Source organism: Mirounga leonina, unplaced genomic scaffold (genome assembly GCF_011800145.1).
Source record: "Mirounga leonina isolate KUSES-001 unplaced genomic scaffold, KU_Mleo_1.0 Mir_170, whole genome shotgun sequence".
Classification (NCBI taxonomy): domain Eukaryota; kingdom Metazoa; phylum Chordata; class Mammalia; order Carnivora; family Phocidae; genus Mirounga; species Mirounga leonina.
This window is the reverse complement of record NW_023270433.1, coordinates 5,494,086-5,511,159: the sequence shown is the minus strand read 5'-3', so window position 1 is coordinate 5,511,159 and position 17,074 is coordinate 5,494,086. Positions and strand designations below refer to the sequence as shown.

Genomic DNA, 17,074 nt, shown 5'->3' with positions numbered 1-17,074 from the left:
TCCCCGAGGGAGTCTCCTCTGTCTTGGCACATTTTCCCCTCCACCAAGTCTTTGTAGAAGCCAAGGTCCAGGCGTGGGTGAGGCACCCAGGCTCGGATTCTGGGGGGCCCCCTCCGACGGAACCCTGGGCTCAAGCCTGAGCCAGTGGTGACTCACCGGTGGTATCTGGAAGGGATTTGAGGTTCCAGGACCCTAACCCTCGAGCTTCGCTGGCTCCTCTGCAGCGCTGCCCTCTGCTGGCGCCAGGCCCGACGGTCGTGCCTTGTGCCCGGTGCAGCCTCCTCTGGGCATCAGCCTCCAAGCTCATCCGAGCTCTGTGTCTGAAGGCCGGCGATTGCCGCCTTCCTTACTCTATCCCTGGAGGCAGACTCCAGGATGGCAGAGACTGCTGGCCGGGCACTGGGTGCGGGACGCTGGGGGTTCATGGTGGCCAGGTGTGAGGATGGCTTAGCAAAATCCAAGCCCCCCCCCCCCCGCCACCCAGTGGAAGGAGCTTTTTGCCAAGGGGCGTGAGGACAGTGACTCCTTATGGGAAGGCCAGACCCCTGACCATCTGCCCAAGGCCCCGTGCTGCGGCGAAAGCCCGGAGAGTCTGTGAGCCCAACCCATGCCCCAAGGGTCCAGAAAACTGGGCTCCGCTAGCAGAGTCTGAAATTGCAGGGGGGAAGGGAGGTGTCCCCATGATGCCCCTCCAGTGTCTAGGGCTGGAGTCGGGGGCTTGAGGCTAACCCAAGAAGTCGGCAAAGGCCGCAGAAAGCTGTGGCCTTCCATTCTAGGCTCGGGGCTCAGCAGCTCCTTGTCACGGGAAAGAGACCGAGAGACACCGTTCTGGCGCCCAGGGTGCCTTGGAACCTCTGCACAGAAAGCATCCTGGTGGAACGGGGGAGGGGGCAGTTGGGAGGAAGGGAGAGAAGTGGGAGGCCCGAAGAGAAAGAACGAGAACTAGGAGGCAAGAAAGAAGGAGTGCGGAACGCAGGGGTCTCCCCTAGGTCGCAGCTGAACGAAGGAGCTGGGAGGCCGGAACCTCAAGCCGCGCGGGCACCGCAGGCCTGGGGCCGCCTGCGGTTTCGGAGATCGTTCGCTTTGGCGCACGGCTGCTCCCACTCAGAACTGTCCGGGGACCCCTTTCCATCCTCCGTATCCATCAGAAAAACCTATTCTAGGCAACCCACGGCCAGTGCGGATTTCGGTCCCTAGCCCCCCGAGAGTCGGGAGCCGGTCGCCCACGACGCCGTCCCGGGCAGGGCCCAGCCCCAACGTTCGCCGCAGCCCCTCCCCGCAGCCCTTTCCGCCCGGGGAAGAGTTTCACACTCGGCGGCGAGCAGCGAGCGGGCCGGTTGAGCGGCCCGTTTGAAGCGAAGCGCACGGCTCTAGCAAGCGCCGTCTGCAGCACGAGAGGAGCGCGGTGTGCGCTCTGGGGCTCGGAGCTCCGGAGAGCCCGGGCCGGGCCGGGAGGGCCAGGGAGCGGAGGGGAGGTGAACGCCGGGCCCGGCCGGGCGGGGATGAGGAGCGCAGATCCGGCCTGGGGCAGTGGGTGAGCGCCGGGCCGGCGGGGCCCGAGGCCAGGTGTCCCCTCCTACCCAGTCTGGTCCCTGGAGTCCGAGCGAGCCTCGCCGCGCCCCCTCCCCTGCTCCGTCCCCTCCTCTCCTCGCCGCGGGCTGAGCCTCCCTCCCAGCCCGGCGCTTCCCACGGGGAGAGGAGGAGGAAGGGCGGGGGGGGGGGTGGAGAGGAAGGGCCAGGGAGAGGCGGGAGGAGCGAAGAGGGACAATTCGGAGCGGCCCGCGCGCCCCCGCCCCTTGAGCTCTCGCGACGAGGGCTCCTCGAGCCCGGCCGGGTACAACAAGTCTGTCCGACGTCAGGGGGTCATTAATAACCAATTAGGAGGGTCACTGCGGCTCCTATAAAGGCGCTGAGATTTTGCCAAGGGGAAGACCGTCCGGGCCGGTGTGCGAGAGCCGAGCGCGCGTCCGAGAGCCCCTCGCCGCCGTGTCTCTGCCGCCACCCGCCTCCCACCCGCCCCGCACCCCCCGCACCCGCCTCCGCCTCCACCCCCGTCTCTCCAGCCCTCCGCGCCGCCTCTGCCACCTCTGCTGATTTCCCCATCTCTCTCCCGCTCCGCCTCGCTCCCCCTCGTTCACTTTCCTTCCAGCCCGCCTCGCCTCCCGCTCCCTCCTGTGTCCTCCCCCTCCTCCTCCTCCTCCTCGTCCTCCCCCTGCTCCTCTTCCTTCTCCTCCGGCACAACCCTCTTCTCTCGGGCTTCCGCTCTCCTCTCGCCCGCCACATCCCCGCGTCGGCCCGGCCGTCCGTCCCCGGCGCCGGCGAGCCCCGGACCGCCCATGATGGGCTCCGTGCTCCCGGCTGAGGCCCTGGTGCTCAAGACCGGGCTGAAGGCGCCGGGGCTGGCGCTGGCCGAGGTCATCACCTCCGACATCCTGCACAGCTTCCTCTACGGCCGCTGGCGCAACGTGCTGGGCGAGCAGCTCTTCGAGGACAAGAGCCACCACGCCAGCCCCAAGACAGCCTTCACCGCCGAGGTCCTGGCGCAGTCCTTCTCCGGCGGTGAGTCGCGCCGTCGAGGCCGGTCGCACCCCCTCCTCCCGGCGCCGCCGGGTTCCCCGCCGGCGACGCCCAGGGCGCGCGGCAGGGACACAGGGCGGCGCGGCTGCTCGGTGGGCCTCAGTTTCCCGGGAGCCGAACCGCGGCGCGAGCAGCCAAAGGCCGGGCGGGGCGGGAAGCAGCTCGGCGCCCCGCGCGGCTCGGAGAAGGGATCGCCGCGTCCAGGCTGCCCCGGCCCTGCGGCCCCCCGCGGCCCCCCGCCCGCCCCTCACCCCTTTGAGCCGGCGGGTTCCCGGCATCTAAAGCCTTACTAGGCGTGTAATAGCAGTTGACTCAAAAAGAAGGGGTTTAAAATTCATTTAGTTAACTTGGGCTTGACCCGCGAAAGTTCCCACTTCAACCGAGAACTTTAAAAGGCAGGGGGGCTGGGGAGGGGGCGGAGGGCGGGCGGGCGGGCGGGCCGGCAGAGAAAGCCGCTGAGGGAGCGAGGGAGAGAGAGAGAGAGAGAGCCAGAAAAGTTTCTTTTCTTTAAGATGTCTCAAGTTCTTATTCCTCATTCATCAACGTGCAAACAATATCTTTCCCCGGCGCTGGCATCTCTGCGCGTCGCCCTCTCTTCCCCCGTGACGATTTCTGTTCCTCTCTTAATTTACCGTGCAGACTAATCCCACTTCCATTCACGCTATGTCAACCATCTAATCCCCCCTTTTTGTAAGGGGAATTCCTCGGCCCCTTTTAAACAAGTCCCCTCCGCATTGAGCTACAATTTACTGCTACAGCATTCTTCCAGGGCTAATGAATTTAGAATTAGCAATTTCTTTCGAATGGAACCGAATGAATGCTATCACTTTAACAGCGTGACAAATTGCCGGCCGCGCCGCAATGGACACCGTTTAACCCCCCCGCTTTCAGCCGGCCCGCTCGCCGGCTATTTTCCCAGGTAGCTTAGAGGGGAACCTTGTAAGACACGGAGGCCGCCCCTGTGCGCCTCGCCGCCCCCACTCCGGCTGCCGGGCCGGACAGGGGGACCCCCGGGGGGCCGGGGGCCGCCCGTTCTTTCCCGCCCAGAGAGGCGACTTCAGAGCTCGCCCAGGTTCCCGGCGCCGCCCTTTCTGGCACCCGGGATCCTGGGCGCCGAGGGGGACCGAGGCGGGCCCGGGGTCACACAGAGAGCGCCGGAGGCTGCCCGCCGCAGCCCGCGTTCCTTTTGAGCTTCGGCCGCCCCCCAACCCCCGCCGCGCCGCAGCCTGAGGTCTCTTCCCAGCGCCGTAGCCAGCCGGCGCCCAGGCGCAGCGCCTCCCGCACCCCGGAAAAGAGTCAGAGCTCCTGGCCGCAACCGGGATCCTTCGACAGCGCCCGGTGTTCGGTGCGGGGAGGCGCAGTGAGCGCCGAGCGTCCCGCGGAAGGAAGGTCTCAGCTTGGCTATCACCTCCTCCTGGGAGCTGGCCTCAGTTTACGCATTTGTAAAACCGCGCGCTGCGGTGGGCACAGTCGTTCTTAAACTCTTCCAGGGTGGGGGGGCAGGGACGTTGTGGATGCTTTGAGAATTAGTGGAGAGACCAAATAAATAAAAATAATAAAAGCCCCTAGAAATGAGCCCCAAAGCACCTCTTGCTTCCGAGGGCACAGAGGATCCCCAGGTTGCAAACGGAGGAGATTCCTGCACTGAGCACCCCGCCAACCCCCCCCCCCACCCGCCTCCCCCACTCCGCAGCCCGCACACACACACCCTAGTGACTTCCCCGGAGTCACTCCGGGGCGGGCCTGAGGTTGGTCTGGCCGGACAGGACTGGCCTGGGTCTCTGGCGGGAAGGGCGGGCCATTCCCTGCCTCAGGCTCTGACCCAGTCCCCCTGCCCTGGCGGCGGTCACAGAAGTGCAGAAACTGTCCAGCCTGGTGCTGCCTGCGGAGGTGATCATCGCGCAGAGCTCCATCCCGGGCGAGGGCCTCGGCATCTTCTCCAAGACGTGGATCAAGGCGGGCACCGAGATGGGTCCCTTCACTGGCCGCGTCATCGCCCCAGAGCACGTGGACATCTGCAAGAACAACAACCTCATGTGGGAGGTAGGTGAGGGCCGGGGGAGAGGGGTGCCGGCGGGAGGGCCCCAGGCAGCCGCCACTCTGTCCCTGTCGCTCCTGCTGGGAGCTCGGGGGCGCTTGGGCCCCCCCCCCCCAGCTCCCTGACGTGGGATCCGGGATCCTACCGCCCTATGCCTGGCAATGCCTCCCCAAACCAGGCTGCTAAGGCCATTGTTCAGAAAAATCTGACCCTCTTTCTTCCGGCCAACCCTAGGGACTGTTGTTGGCCCTACTTCAGAGGAGGGCACTTAGGCCTCCGGAAGCCATGTAGCTTGCCCAGGGTTATGCCCAAAGCGCTGAAGCCAACCCTGGGGACAACCTCCCAGCTACCTGCATTCTTCTCCTTGGGAGGAAGTTGCAAGGAAAGCCCTTTTGAACCACCCTGGCCTGGGGGTAAGGGTGGCCAGTGTGGGGAATGGAAGGGGCCGGTGCTTCCTAGGAATGAGCTTCTCAACCCAGGCAGAACAGTGACAACTGGAAATGATCGGGGATGAATTGGCGTTGAGATAACTTTCTGAGTCAGCGGCCCGCATTCCACCAGATGATCTCATCAGCCCTGTGAATTATTATTCCCATTCTACAGAAGGAAACTGAAGCTCAGAGAGGCTTCCACGCCAGGCCTTCTGACCCTGCTCTCCTCCGACAGTGCCAGATGCCAGGGACGGCCACCCTTAGGACACCCTTAGGACAAAGCCACTCCCAAAGCTCTTCCTCCCCTGGGGCTCTTACCTTGCCGAGGCCAGGCTGGTGCACCCTTTCCCTAATCTCATTTCCCTTCCCCCCATGGGTACCCACCACAGCCCCCACCTGACAGTCCCTGGAGGAGCCCAATGTGACAAATCTTGGCTCTGGTCACAGGCGCAGGAGGAAGGGAACAGGGGGATGGTCCAGATGCTTCTCCTGACCTCACCTCCTCCCTCCCTGGAGGCCTGGGCCAGTAGTTATCTTCTCCATTTGTTGCTAGGTTAGGAAGTTGGGGCCCAATCTGATCTCTGAGTACTCTTGATAGCTCCCACAAGGGGGCTTGGGCCAGGCCAGGGTGCCACAGTGAGCCAGCCTTCCCTCTCCAGGCTCCTGTGTCCCCCTCTGAGGTCCTGGTCCGTGCTCTCTGCTGCTTTGGGGAGCATCTCTGCATCCCCAGGAAGTTAGCTGGCTGTTACTTTGTCGAGTCAGTGATCCCTTGGAGACCCTTTTCTTCCAGAGTTGGGGAATACGTGGCCGCCGGAGCCTGTGGGGCCCTGGAGACTGACTCCCTGTCGGTCCCTTCTAGCTGCCTGGCCTCAGGCAAGTCACTGCACTGCTCCGAGCACCCCTTTTCTCAGCTGGAAAACTGAGATGAGTACAGCTGCTCGCCCTTCCTGGGGCTGTCGTGAGGATGGAGAGCGCGTAGGAGGACACACCGGCAGTGGCCCAGCCCGGTCACAGGTGGCACCTGCGGCACAGCCTGCCTCACTCAGCCCCTCGTTTACCTGCATGCAGGTGTTCAATGAGGACGGCACAGTGCGCTACTTCGTCGATGCCAGCCAGGAGGACCACCGAAGCTGGATGACCTACATCAAGTGCGCACGTAATGAGCAGGAGCAGAACCTGGAGGTCGTCCAGATCGGCACCAGCATCTTCTACAAGGCCATCGAGGTGAGTGCCTGTTCTGTTCCGTACGAAGCCAGGGGGCAGCCAGGAGAAGGGGCGCAGGCAGCAGTGTCCGGGGACTGGGGGTGGGGGGGATGGAGGTGCATTGATGCCGGCCACCATGGCCCTGCCCAGGCCCTAGGGCTGGGGCCCAGGCATCATGGTCTCTGGGAGCATGAACTTCGTGGCAGGTTTTCTGGTCTGTAGATCAGAAAGGACAGAACTTTTGACTTCAGGCCACTGGGGATGTCACGAGCACCTCAACCGTGAGGCTCCCGGATAGCTGCTTAGGGTGTCCCGGGGTTCAGAAACCAAGAGATACAGAGAGCAAGACGCAGGGGGAAGCATTTGAATGCAAGAGAGGGCATTGTGTCTGCAGCATTTTCGCTGTGTGTTGTTCCTTGTCCTGCATGCGTGGGACGCTGATGTGGGGATCATGACTCTAAGTCTTGGCTCTGACACATTGATCACTCGCTGTGTAAGGCTTCTCTCCTAGACTCTGTGGATGCGTTATCCTTTATAATCCTTGTGCATTTAATCCACGAGGGAGGGTTCTGCGATTATCCAGTTTGCAGACAAGGAAGCTGGGGCTCACTTGGTGGCAGAGGGACTCGGGAGCTCTTACCAGGCGTTGGGGGGAATGTTCGCACTAATGCCCGTGCTGGGTCGAACTGCTTAGAAGCAAGGGAAAGGGAAAGATAGCAGCAGATAAATATCACATCCCATGGTTGGGAGTAGCTAAGCCCCGCCCAGGTCATGGGAAGGTTCAGGAGGATGGAAAAAGGAGGTGTTCCCGATAGGGAAACCTTGGACAGAGGCAGAAAAGCTCATGGTCTACAGAGAGGGGCTGAGGGCACAAAGCAAGCCAAGTGGTGGTAGCCATGGAGGGCCATGCTGTCGGGACCTTCTGGACAGTGTCTCTTGGCAGGAAATATGCTCAGCATCTGTCCCAGGAGTGAGACAAGCTCCCTCCTTCCCCATGGCAGATTGGTGGCCAGTGCTGTGTGGGGGTGGTGGGGATATCCCCCACACACACACTTGTCTGGACCTCCTGCTTCCACTCCCCTAGTGGAGAGAGGCAGTGTCCTCCCTCGGGGGTGGGGCTGGGTTTGGCCGAGTTTTGGAGAGGTCCAAAGGAGGTCTCCCAGGGCGGGAGAATGACTTCCCTATAGTCCATTTTATCCCTGGGACTCAGAGCCTCAAATCTTTCTAAGGCCCTAGGGGCACTGGGGCCTAGCAGCTTCTGAAACTGGGGTCCAGTTGTCCCTCAATAACCAGGCTCCAGGAAATCTCCCAGGGATGACAGCAGAATGGTCTTTGCCTGGGTGTTGTTGTGGCCACGGAGTGGGTCCCAGCAGAGGGGTAGACTCTGGGAGGGCCAGGAAGTGGAGGGTAAAGAAAGGTGCCCAAGTTCTGGGCTGGTATTCAAGTGAGATGGAACAGCATGGGGCTGTGTGAAGGTAGGGCCGAAGGTGGCCCAGGCACCTAGGACAAAGGTCTAGGACAAAGGTGGCTCCTGTGACCGTCTCGCTGGGCCACCACCCTGTGGGAATAAGGACTCCCCGCCAGACATCCCAGAATCGGCCTAAGGTGTGGCTGAACCTCACTTCTAGCAGAGCGCACGCTCCAGGGTCTTCTCCCCTCCTACCCTCCCAGCCTCACACACACATCCTCACATTCGTGCGCTGCTTCCTGGCCATCCCAATACAGATGAGCTAGGAGACACACAGTCTTTCCATTCCTTCCCTCTAACACGAATGCACACACATGTACATAAACACAGATGTACACGCATGCACAAGAGAGACAGTGGGAGTGCTTGTATGATTCGGGCCAAAGAACTCCCGCTGGGGCTGACTCGGGGGCCTCAGATCATCTCCCTGTGCAGATCACATTGGCTAAAGGCTCAACGGAGTCAGGAAATATTAATAGAAATTTCTACAGAAATTCAGTCAGAGGACAGAGGGGCTGAAGAGGATCTCTAGGGAGGAATCTGAATTTAGAAGAGTAAAAAAAAAAGTCATCTACACTTTATCAGGATTTAAGTTGATAAAAGAGGATCAGGAAAAAGAAACCGATTCATATAGGATACTGTGAGCAAGATGCCATGGATTTGCAGTTAATGCTTGCCCAGAGGTAGCAAGCCTATGAAGAAGGGGCCTCTTGAATGAGGGACAAGGAAACAGAAAATATCACTTTATGGTCATTTTACTTTTCATCAGCAAAGCTGGACACTTTTCTCGTAGTGGCAGTTTTTCTCAGATCATTTTGTGGCCATGACAGATTCCACTTACTGGAATCTGTCATGTGTGTCTGGGCCAGTGGTCACACCCACCATGCGCTGGGCAGAGGCCAGGGCTCACTGGCCCTTCTAGGCTCCACCAGAAGAAATTGCTTCTCCCCCAGGCCACTCCCTGAAATCTCTGGAATACACGGGCTGTTTGTTCTGTGCGCGCGTGCGAGTTAGCCAAGGAGACGGGCCTTTGCGATGATCTGTTTTCTTAGTCTTTCTGTCACTTAGAACTGCCATTTATATTCCATATGAGTAACCCAGTACTCACCCCAAAAATGGGAAGGCCCGTCTTTATTCGATAAGCAGAATGCACTGTTGCTACTCTCAGATTTTCCACAAATACAAAATAATAGCCCTCCAAATGGAGATGGGGTTCAAGGCCAGCCAGTCAGAGGAGAACCCCAGGCGGGATGGCATCTGGCTGGATCTACGGCAAGCTATTTCTGGGGCATTCTCCCCATCGATTCAACCACAGAAGAATTTACTAGGTGCCTAAAATAGCATTTCTAGAAAGCGCCCAGCACATAGCAAGTGACCATTCAGTGTTGAATGAATAAGTCTTTCTGCAGGTGATGGGGACTGGGTCGAAAGGGGAACACGCGGACCCCTGTTCTCCCAGAAAAACAAAACCAGCTACCCCAGGAAGCAAGACCTTCGATGCCAAAACTCAGCGCAAGGAAAGGATTTAGTAATAAGTTATGAAAGCTTTGGACTCTGGAGCTGGGAAGAAAATTCCCAGTCTTTCCCCTCCCTGTGTCTTGGCAGATTACTGTGCCCTGAAGTGTGGGCCTTTCCTTCCCGCTACTTTCCTTCTCCTTTCAAGCACTCGAACGTTAGTTATACGGCAGAGTCCCATGTCTGCTTTTCCTGGCACCGTTTTCCTTTTGACGTTGCTCAGGGGTGGATGCAGTTGGGGCACCTTATTTTTTGTTTTTTTAAAGATTTTATTTATTTGACAGAGAGAGCACAAGCAGAGGGAGAGAGAGGGAGAAGCAGGTTTCCTGCTGAGCAAGGAGCCCGATGCGGGACTCGATCCCAGGACCCTGGGATCAAGACCTGAGCTGAAGGCAGATGCTTAACCGACTGAGCCACCCAGGCGTCCCCACCTTGATTATTAATACTAAGCATCATTAATAATGCTACCATCTGTGAAGCATTTATCATCTGTGGGCACGTGCTGAGGGTCTTAGCAAATTTTTAAGAATCGAGTCCTCTCCGCTCTGTGAGATACTATCACTATCCCCGTTTTAATGATGGCAAAACTGAGGTTCAAGGAGATCATAGGAAGTTGGTGAGCTGTGATTTGAATCCAGGCCTGTCTGACCCCAGAGCAGAGCCCTTGGTCACCACGCCGTGGGGCCTCCCCGGCCAATATGTATTTGCTGGAACTCTATTAATTGGTCTGTCAGGACATCTGTGGTACAATGGAAATTGATATTCGTCCAGATGACATGGAGATCCTTCTGGACTAAGGTTTCTGCACTGCCAGGGGTGGGGAGGGGGGCAAAGGGAGGTGTCAGAGCCTCCCGGGAGTGTATTCAATAGTGTGACATACATTTATATAAAGAAAACAAACCAAAACCGGATCGGTTTCCATTTATAATAAAAATTCAGAGAGGGGGCAGGACAGAATGTCTGGGCTGGTAGGGATGGTTCCGAAGCACAAGCTGAGAGACTATGTAATTTGTCAAGGGAAGACTCGGGCCCTGATATTCTCCCAGAATCTCAGGGATGTGGATTTTATGGTACCGGGATCGGTTTCTTGGGGGAATTATTTGGTCTATTGTGTGTCCCGAATCAGTCCCCGCTGCCTAGAAAAGTGAACGAAGGACACCTTTGTGATCCTGGTTCTGCCGGCCCCAACGGAGAGTCCTGGCAGGGTCTTGCCAGAGTTGGCTGTAAAGAAACGTCAGTATTGAGGGACCGGGAAGCCTGGGAGGGGGACGGTGGTTGTTCTTTGCTCTTAGGCAGTCAGCTGCCGGGACCCTGGGAGCCTGTGGACAATAGTGCCAGGATCTCCGGGAAGAGGTTGCTGATCCTGAGGGTCTCCTGGTCTTGATCTCTGGGGTTATTGCATGAGGGGTACCAGCGAGCAAGCAGGGACCGGGCGTCCAGGTCAGGGGCTGCCGCTGGCTTCCCAGAGCTCTGAAGAGCCAACAGACTCCACTTCCAGCCTTCTCCAGTGCTGGTGGCTTCTCGATATCTGTGCCATTTTCAATTCCAGTAGATTCTTCTTAATAGATTTTTTTTTTTAAGTGGAGCTAATGCGGGGCTTGAACTCATCACCCTGAGATCAAGACCCGAGCCGAAATCTAGAGACAGATGCTTAACCAACTGAGCCAACCAGGTGCCCCTAGATTTTCTTTCTTTAATACAGAGATAGTATAAAAGTAATATGTGCTCATTATTTTTTAAAAAATCAGATATCTCATGTAGAAAAACAGAAGCCACTCTGCCCGTCATGCTGCTCCCCGCGAACCTTAAATCAGCATTTTTTAATAGTCTCAAAATGACAAACCCTTCTGGGGAAAGAAGCACAGAAAACTGGCCACAGTGGCTGAGCATCCAGGGTGGGGAGAGAGTCACTTTTCATGTCCTACCCCCTTTATGTGTTTACACGTGTTTGTCAATGTGTCTGCTTTGTTGTTTTAATTTCTGAAATTAACTAGTAAGATTAATTTTAGTACATGTAAAAATTATGTTAGTAAATAAATGATGTACTCTATGTTAAAAGTCAATGTCGAAGCTCTTATTTAGAAAATCATGTTCCAAACAACCATTTTGAACAATATTCAGAATTTGTGCAAGCCCAGAGTTCTTAGCTTCTCCTCATTCATCACCACTGTTGTTGTTGTATTTATTTTATATATATTTTTTAATTTTTAAAAAGATTTTTTTTTTTTTAAAGATTTTATTTATTTGACAGAGAGAGACACAGCGAGAGAGGGAACACAAGCAGGGGGAGCGGCAGGCAGAGGGAGAGGGAGAAGCAGGCTTCCTGCTGAGCAGGGAGCCCAATGCGGGGCTCGATCCCAGACCCTGGGATCATGACCTGAGCCGAAGGCAGATGCTTAACGACTGAGCCACCCAGGCGCCCCTAAAAAGATTTTATTTATTTATTTGAGAGAGAGAGAGAGAGCATGAGTCCGGGTGGGAAGGTGGGGAGGACAGAGGGAGAGAGAGAAGCAGACTCCCCGCTGAGCAGAGAGCCCCACACAGGGCTTGATCCCAGGACCCCGAGATCGCGACCTGAGCCAAAGTCAGTCTCTTAAGCATCTGACTTTGGGTGCCAAAGTGCATTGGGGAGCCACCCAGGTGCCCCAAATTTACATTTAGTAACAATTGTTATTGTCAATTACAACGAGAAGGCTGGTGTTGATTTGGATATTTGATTCCTCCGCTGAGAGTCTGGAGGTGGAGATGCAACTCAGGGCGACAGCCGATGCGGGGTTGCTGAGCTTCCCCTCCACATCGGTGCTCTCCCTGGGGGTGCCCCCTGCCCCAGCCAAGCCGGAGGCAGTGGCCCAGAGTGGGGCTCCCGTCCTTGGGGCACTGGGGCCCAGCCCGTGCTATTGTTAGTCACTGAAGGCAAAGCCGCCAGTCACCCTGGGTTGTTTTTTTTTTTTTTTATTCTTATGTTAATCTCCATACATTACATCATTAGTTTTAGATGTAGTGTTCCACGATTCATTGTTTGTGCATAACACCCAGTGCTCCATGCAGAACATGCCCTCTTTAATACCCATCACCAGGCTAACCCATCCCCCCACCCCCCTCCACTCTAGAACCTTCAGTTTGTTTTTCAGAGTCCATCGTCTGTCATGGTTCGTCTCCCCCTCTGATTTCCCCCCCTTCATTCTTCCCCTCCTGCTACCTTCTTCTTTTTTTTCTTAACATATATTGCATTATTTGTTTCAGAGGTACAGATCTGAGATTCAACAGTCTTGCACAATTCACAGTGCTTACCAGAGCACATACCCTCCCCAGTGTCTATCACCCAGTCACCCCTTCCATCCCACCCCACCCCCTACTCCAGCAACCCTCAGTTTGTTTCCTGCGATTAAGAATTCCTCATATCAGTGAGGTCATATGATACATGTCTTTCTCTGTTTGACTTATTTCGCTCAACATAATACCCTCCAGTTCCATCCACGTCGTTGCAAATGGCAAGATCTCATTCCTTTTGATGGCTGCATAATATTCCATTGTGTGTATATATATATATATATATATATATATATACACCACATCTTCTTTATCCATTCATCTGTCGATGGACATCTTGGTGGGGGTTTCCACAGTTTGTCACCCTGGGTTTTAACTGTGCCCGTGGCCCCATGCCACACTGCAGGCTCTGTGGGGACCACTGTGGGCCTCGATGCCCCAGAGAGCGCTGCCAGCTTCCTGAGACGTTGGTGAGCTCAGGGAAAATCATAACACTCGCTCCTGCATCCAACCTCCCTGCAAAGTTTTCTGCCCACGGCTCGCGGAGGCCTGTCCCCGTGAGGCCTGAGCAGAGAGGCCGTCCCTGTTTTACAGTCTGGGAAACCGAGGCCCAGTGCCAGAAGGCAACTTGCCCAAGGTCACAGGCTCAGCAGGTGGGGAGCCCAGGTGGACCCTGACATGGGTGACCTCTGCCAGCACTCTGTCCAGTTCAGACAAGTCTGATGGGGGACTGGCTGCTTTAGAAGAACGCTGATTGTGAAAATTGAAGCCGGGGGTCAGGACAGGGTCAGAGGTGACTTACAATCAGATTCTCAGAGTTGGGGGACCTCAGGGAGGTTCCCCCACCCCCTCACTTGAGGAGACAAGCTTAGAGAGGATAAGTGCTTGCCTCAGGTCACCCAGGCGCCCGGTGGCCGAGGGTCCATCTGCATCCTCACACAAAGAGCATCCTTCGCAACGAGTTGATCTTAAATATTTTCCTTCCGTCCTCCTCCTTCTGTCTTCTCCGTCCCCTTTCCAGCAGGGCCTCCAGCTCTGTCCCGCTGACCCCCAGGACAACGGCCATGACTGTGAATGGCCTCGAGGACTTCTGTGGTGCCAGATTCTAACCTGTCTGCTTTCTTTGAGGCACCACCTGATTTTCCTCGGGTTCTGGGACTGTACTTATTTCTTCCATATTCGAACCCTGTACCTCCGAGCTGGTACCCTCTGCCTGGCTTCCAGTCACTCACTGACCCTGAGGGCTTGACGTGATGCCCCACGGGCCGTGGGGGCAGGCACACGGTGGCCCCAGGCTGAGTCTCAGGAGGAGGGCAGTGACTAGGCCCCCTCAAACTTTCCTTCCTTTGCCCACCCCCCACCCCCGTCCTTTTAGGGTCAAACAGAGCTGGCTGTGAGGGTCTGAGGGTCTTCCTGGCTTTGACCAGAGGAAGGAAGCTGTGGTACAGAAGCATCCTGCATGTGGCAGGGGTCTGCAGGCCAGAGTCAAATGGAAGGGCTGGGGCCTTCTCTGTAACCAGGGGGCCCAAAAGAGGGGGTCCTATTCTTGCATGATTTCAGATACCCCGAGATGGTATATTTGGTGTTTCAACTCCTTTGAGGCGGTTGAGGACCCATTAGGAAGACAAACCGGTTGCTGCCTGGGTGTGTCCAGCTTTCTCTGGGAAGCTCAGAGAGTGACCCCCAGGATAGATGCCAGAGCCAGCTCTATGGGGTGCAGGCTTGTCCCCTCTTTCAACTTTTTTTTCCCAAGATTTTATTTTTACGTCATCTCTACACCCAGCATGGATGGGGCTTGAACTCACAACCCCAAGATCAACAGTCGCATGCTCCACCAACTGAGCCCGCCGAGGCACCCCATCTCTCTCATTTGTCTTAGCTGGCTGGGGTCTGAAGGTTCCCCACTTGGGAGGGCTAACTGGCTTTCGCCAAAGACCTGCGGGCCCCTTGGGACATCCTGGAGTGTGGGGTTTATGGTCAGTGCCACCACAGTGCCTTCCACAGCCTCCCGGGGCTGTCATTGCAAACCCCTTCCTCCCCGTGGCCTTCACCATTTCCCTGGTGCAGGTCCTCCCCTGAGATTAGCAGAGAACTGTCACCGTCTGTGGAGTTCTCTCCTGTAGAAATGGATTTTGTTTCAGGCTGTGTGCCCCAGTATTTCCTCAATCCGAATGCTTCTTTTTTAGCATTTGCCGTGTGCACGGAGTCACACAGCCCGTGATCGGGAGAGAGGTACATGTGGCGTGGTGCTGCCTTGTGGGCGTTTTGCGTGAGAGATGTTTCCAGAACATTATCAGAGAGGATGTAACCAAGTGCCATAGGGTGCCCTGCAGCCCACGATCCTTGGCTCAGCCCTGCAGACCGGAGGGCTGGCTGATTCTGGTTCCCCTCAGTAAGAAAGGAAAAGTTTTCTAGCTTTCCTTCTTCTGTTAGTCAGCTTGCTGTAAGCCTTCCATTCTGTTGCTATCAGTCTGGGAACTCTTACATGGCTGGGCGGCTGCTCTGTCCCCAGCCCCAGAGCTAGGACAGAAAGAGCGAGAAGGCCTGGCCTGGGAGGGGGAAAGAGGGGGTGGGGGCAGAGCAACCCAGGGCCTTCTGTGTTTATGCAGCTTGCTAGCGATGGCTGGTGTGGCTTTCTCTGGGCTGAGACTGGATCCCTGTCTCCATGGCAGGTGCAGGACAGCTTCCTCCTGGCTGCAGGGGGTCGTGCGGAGACCTTGATTCCCACCCCTGGGGACTGCTGCCTCCCTGATCTCATCTTGCTTTCTCCCCTGTAGATGATCCCTCCTGACCAGGAGCTGCTGGTGTGGTATGGAAACTCACACAACACTTTCCTGGGGATCCCTGGTGTGCCTGGGCTAGAGGAGGAGCAGAAAAAGAACAAGCATGGTAGGTAGTCTCCGTGAGGCCACAATGACAAGGGACCCCTGGAACCCAGAATGAGAGAGTGAGAGTGTGCCTGTGTGCACCTGTGTGTGGCAGGGAGGTTCCTGGTCTCCAGGGACCCGGGTTCAATCTCCAGCAGTATCGAGCCCATGAGGCTACTGGCTCAAGCAGGCCAATGCCCCCAGAGCCACCACCACAGTCCGGACACGAATGGCACTGTTTTCTGGACAAAATAAATTGTCTGGGGGCAGGCTGGGTTGGGGGGGGGGGGGGCGCACAGGATACCAGAGAGGCAGAGGGTGGAGCAGAAGGAGCAAGGGGCCGGGCAGCAGGAGCCTGGCTTGAGTTCCAGTTCTGCTGTACAATCTTGGGAAGGGCTCTGTGCCTCAGTTTCTCCATCTGTAAAGGCAAGAGGTTGGGCCAGATGATTTTTAAACCCCCTTCCAGCTCTGACAATGTACATTTCCCTCTGTCCCTGGTGGAGGTGCTTGGTATTAACCCGTTGAATGAAGGTGGGGTGGAGTGTACTTGTGTGTGTGTGTTGTGGGGGACACTGGTCAACACAATACACACTGTTTGCTCAAGACCTATTTCATGGCAAGTATTGCACTAAACCTTTTACAGCTATCACCCCACTTGGGTCCTCATAAAACCCTTGTGAAATCTGGTTAGAGGAAGAACCTGAGGCTCATGAACTACTGTTTATCCAGCCCTTGCCCTGCAGCTAATGTTTCACAAACAGTAATTTCTCTGATTCTTACAAGAAGCAGGCTTATGGGGGTGATGCTATTATTATCTCCATCTCAGCAATGAGAAAGGTGAGGCTCAGTTCCCGGGTACATAGTAGGGCACTCAGTAAATATTTGTGGGATGAATAAATGAAAGGATTTTTGGGGGGGGGGTGGGAGCCTTTTATGGAAGGCTACCATTTACAGAAGGCTACTTTGAGTCAGGTACTTCTCGTATACAGGCTAAGGGAGGTAAAGTGCAGCTTTTTATGATCACCTCGTGACGTTCTGCACAGCCCCGTGAGGTCGTAGTAGGTCCCCATTTTACAGATGAGGACGTTGAGGTTTGGAGGCGAAGTCACTAAGTCCCTGAGGTCTCCCAGCACGGTCTGGAGGCCAGCTCCTATGTGACCCCAAGCCAGCTTCCTCGATGCCTCTCTCATCCCTCTGGCAGCCTCGCCAACCCGTCTGCTCAGACCCGCGCCCCCCACCCCCCACCCCCGTCGATCCGCGGCGGGCTGGGCGGGCCGGGCCGGCGGCGGCGCGGGGTCGTAACGAGGCTGCTCTCTCTCCCCCCCTCCCCGCCTGCCCCCCCCCCGGGCCCCGCCCGCGCGGCCAGAGGACTTCCACCCGGCGGACTCGGCGGCGGGCACCGCGGGCCGCATGCGCTGCGTCATCTGCCACCGCGGCTTCAACTCGCGCAGCAACCTGCGCTCGCACATGCGCATCCACACGCTGGACAAGCCCTTCGTGTGCCGCTTCTGCAACCGCCGCTTCAGCCAGTCGTCCACGCTGCGCAACCACGTGCGCCTGCACACGGGCGAGCGCCCCTACAAGTGCCAGGTGTGCCAGAGCGCCTACTCGCAGCTGGCCGGCCTGCGCGCCCACCAGAAGAGCGCGCGCCACCGGCCGCCCAGCGCCGCGCTGCAGGCGCACTCGCCCGCGCTGCCCGCGCCGC

At 57.0% G+C, this 17,074-nt stretch overlaps 1 protein-coding gene across 1 annotated transcript in view; it reads left to right on the top strand.

The window, feature by feature from the left end:
- Positions 1–2,336: 2,336 nt before the first annotated feature.
- PRDM12 (PR/SET domain 12) overlaps positions 2,337–17,074 on the top strand; it is a 15,337-nt gene continuing 599 nt past the window's right edge. Inside the window, exons 1-5 of the mRNA XM_035016579.1 lie at positions 2,337–2,559; positions 4,430–4,620; positions 6,115–6,270; positions 15,280–15,391; positions 16,736–17,072. Coding sequence (XP_034872470.1) covers positions 2,337–2,559; positions 4,430–4,620; positions 6,115–6,270; positions 15,280–15,391; positions 16,736–17,072 — 1,019 coding nt within the window. The remainder of the gene's footprint in view (positions 2,560–4,429; positions 4,621–6,114; positions 6,271–15,279; positions 15,392–16,735; positions 17,073–17,074) is intronic.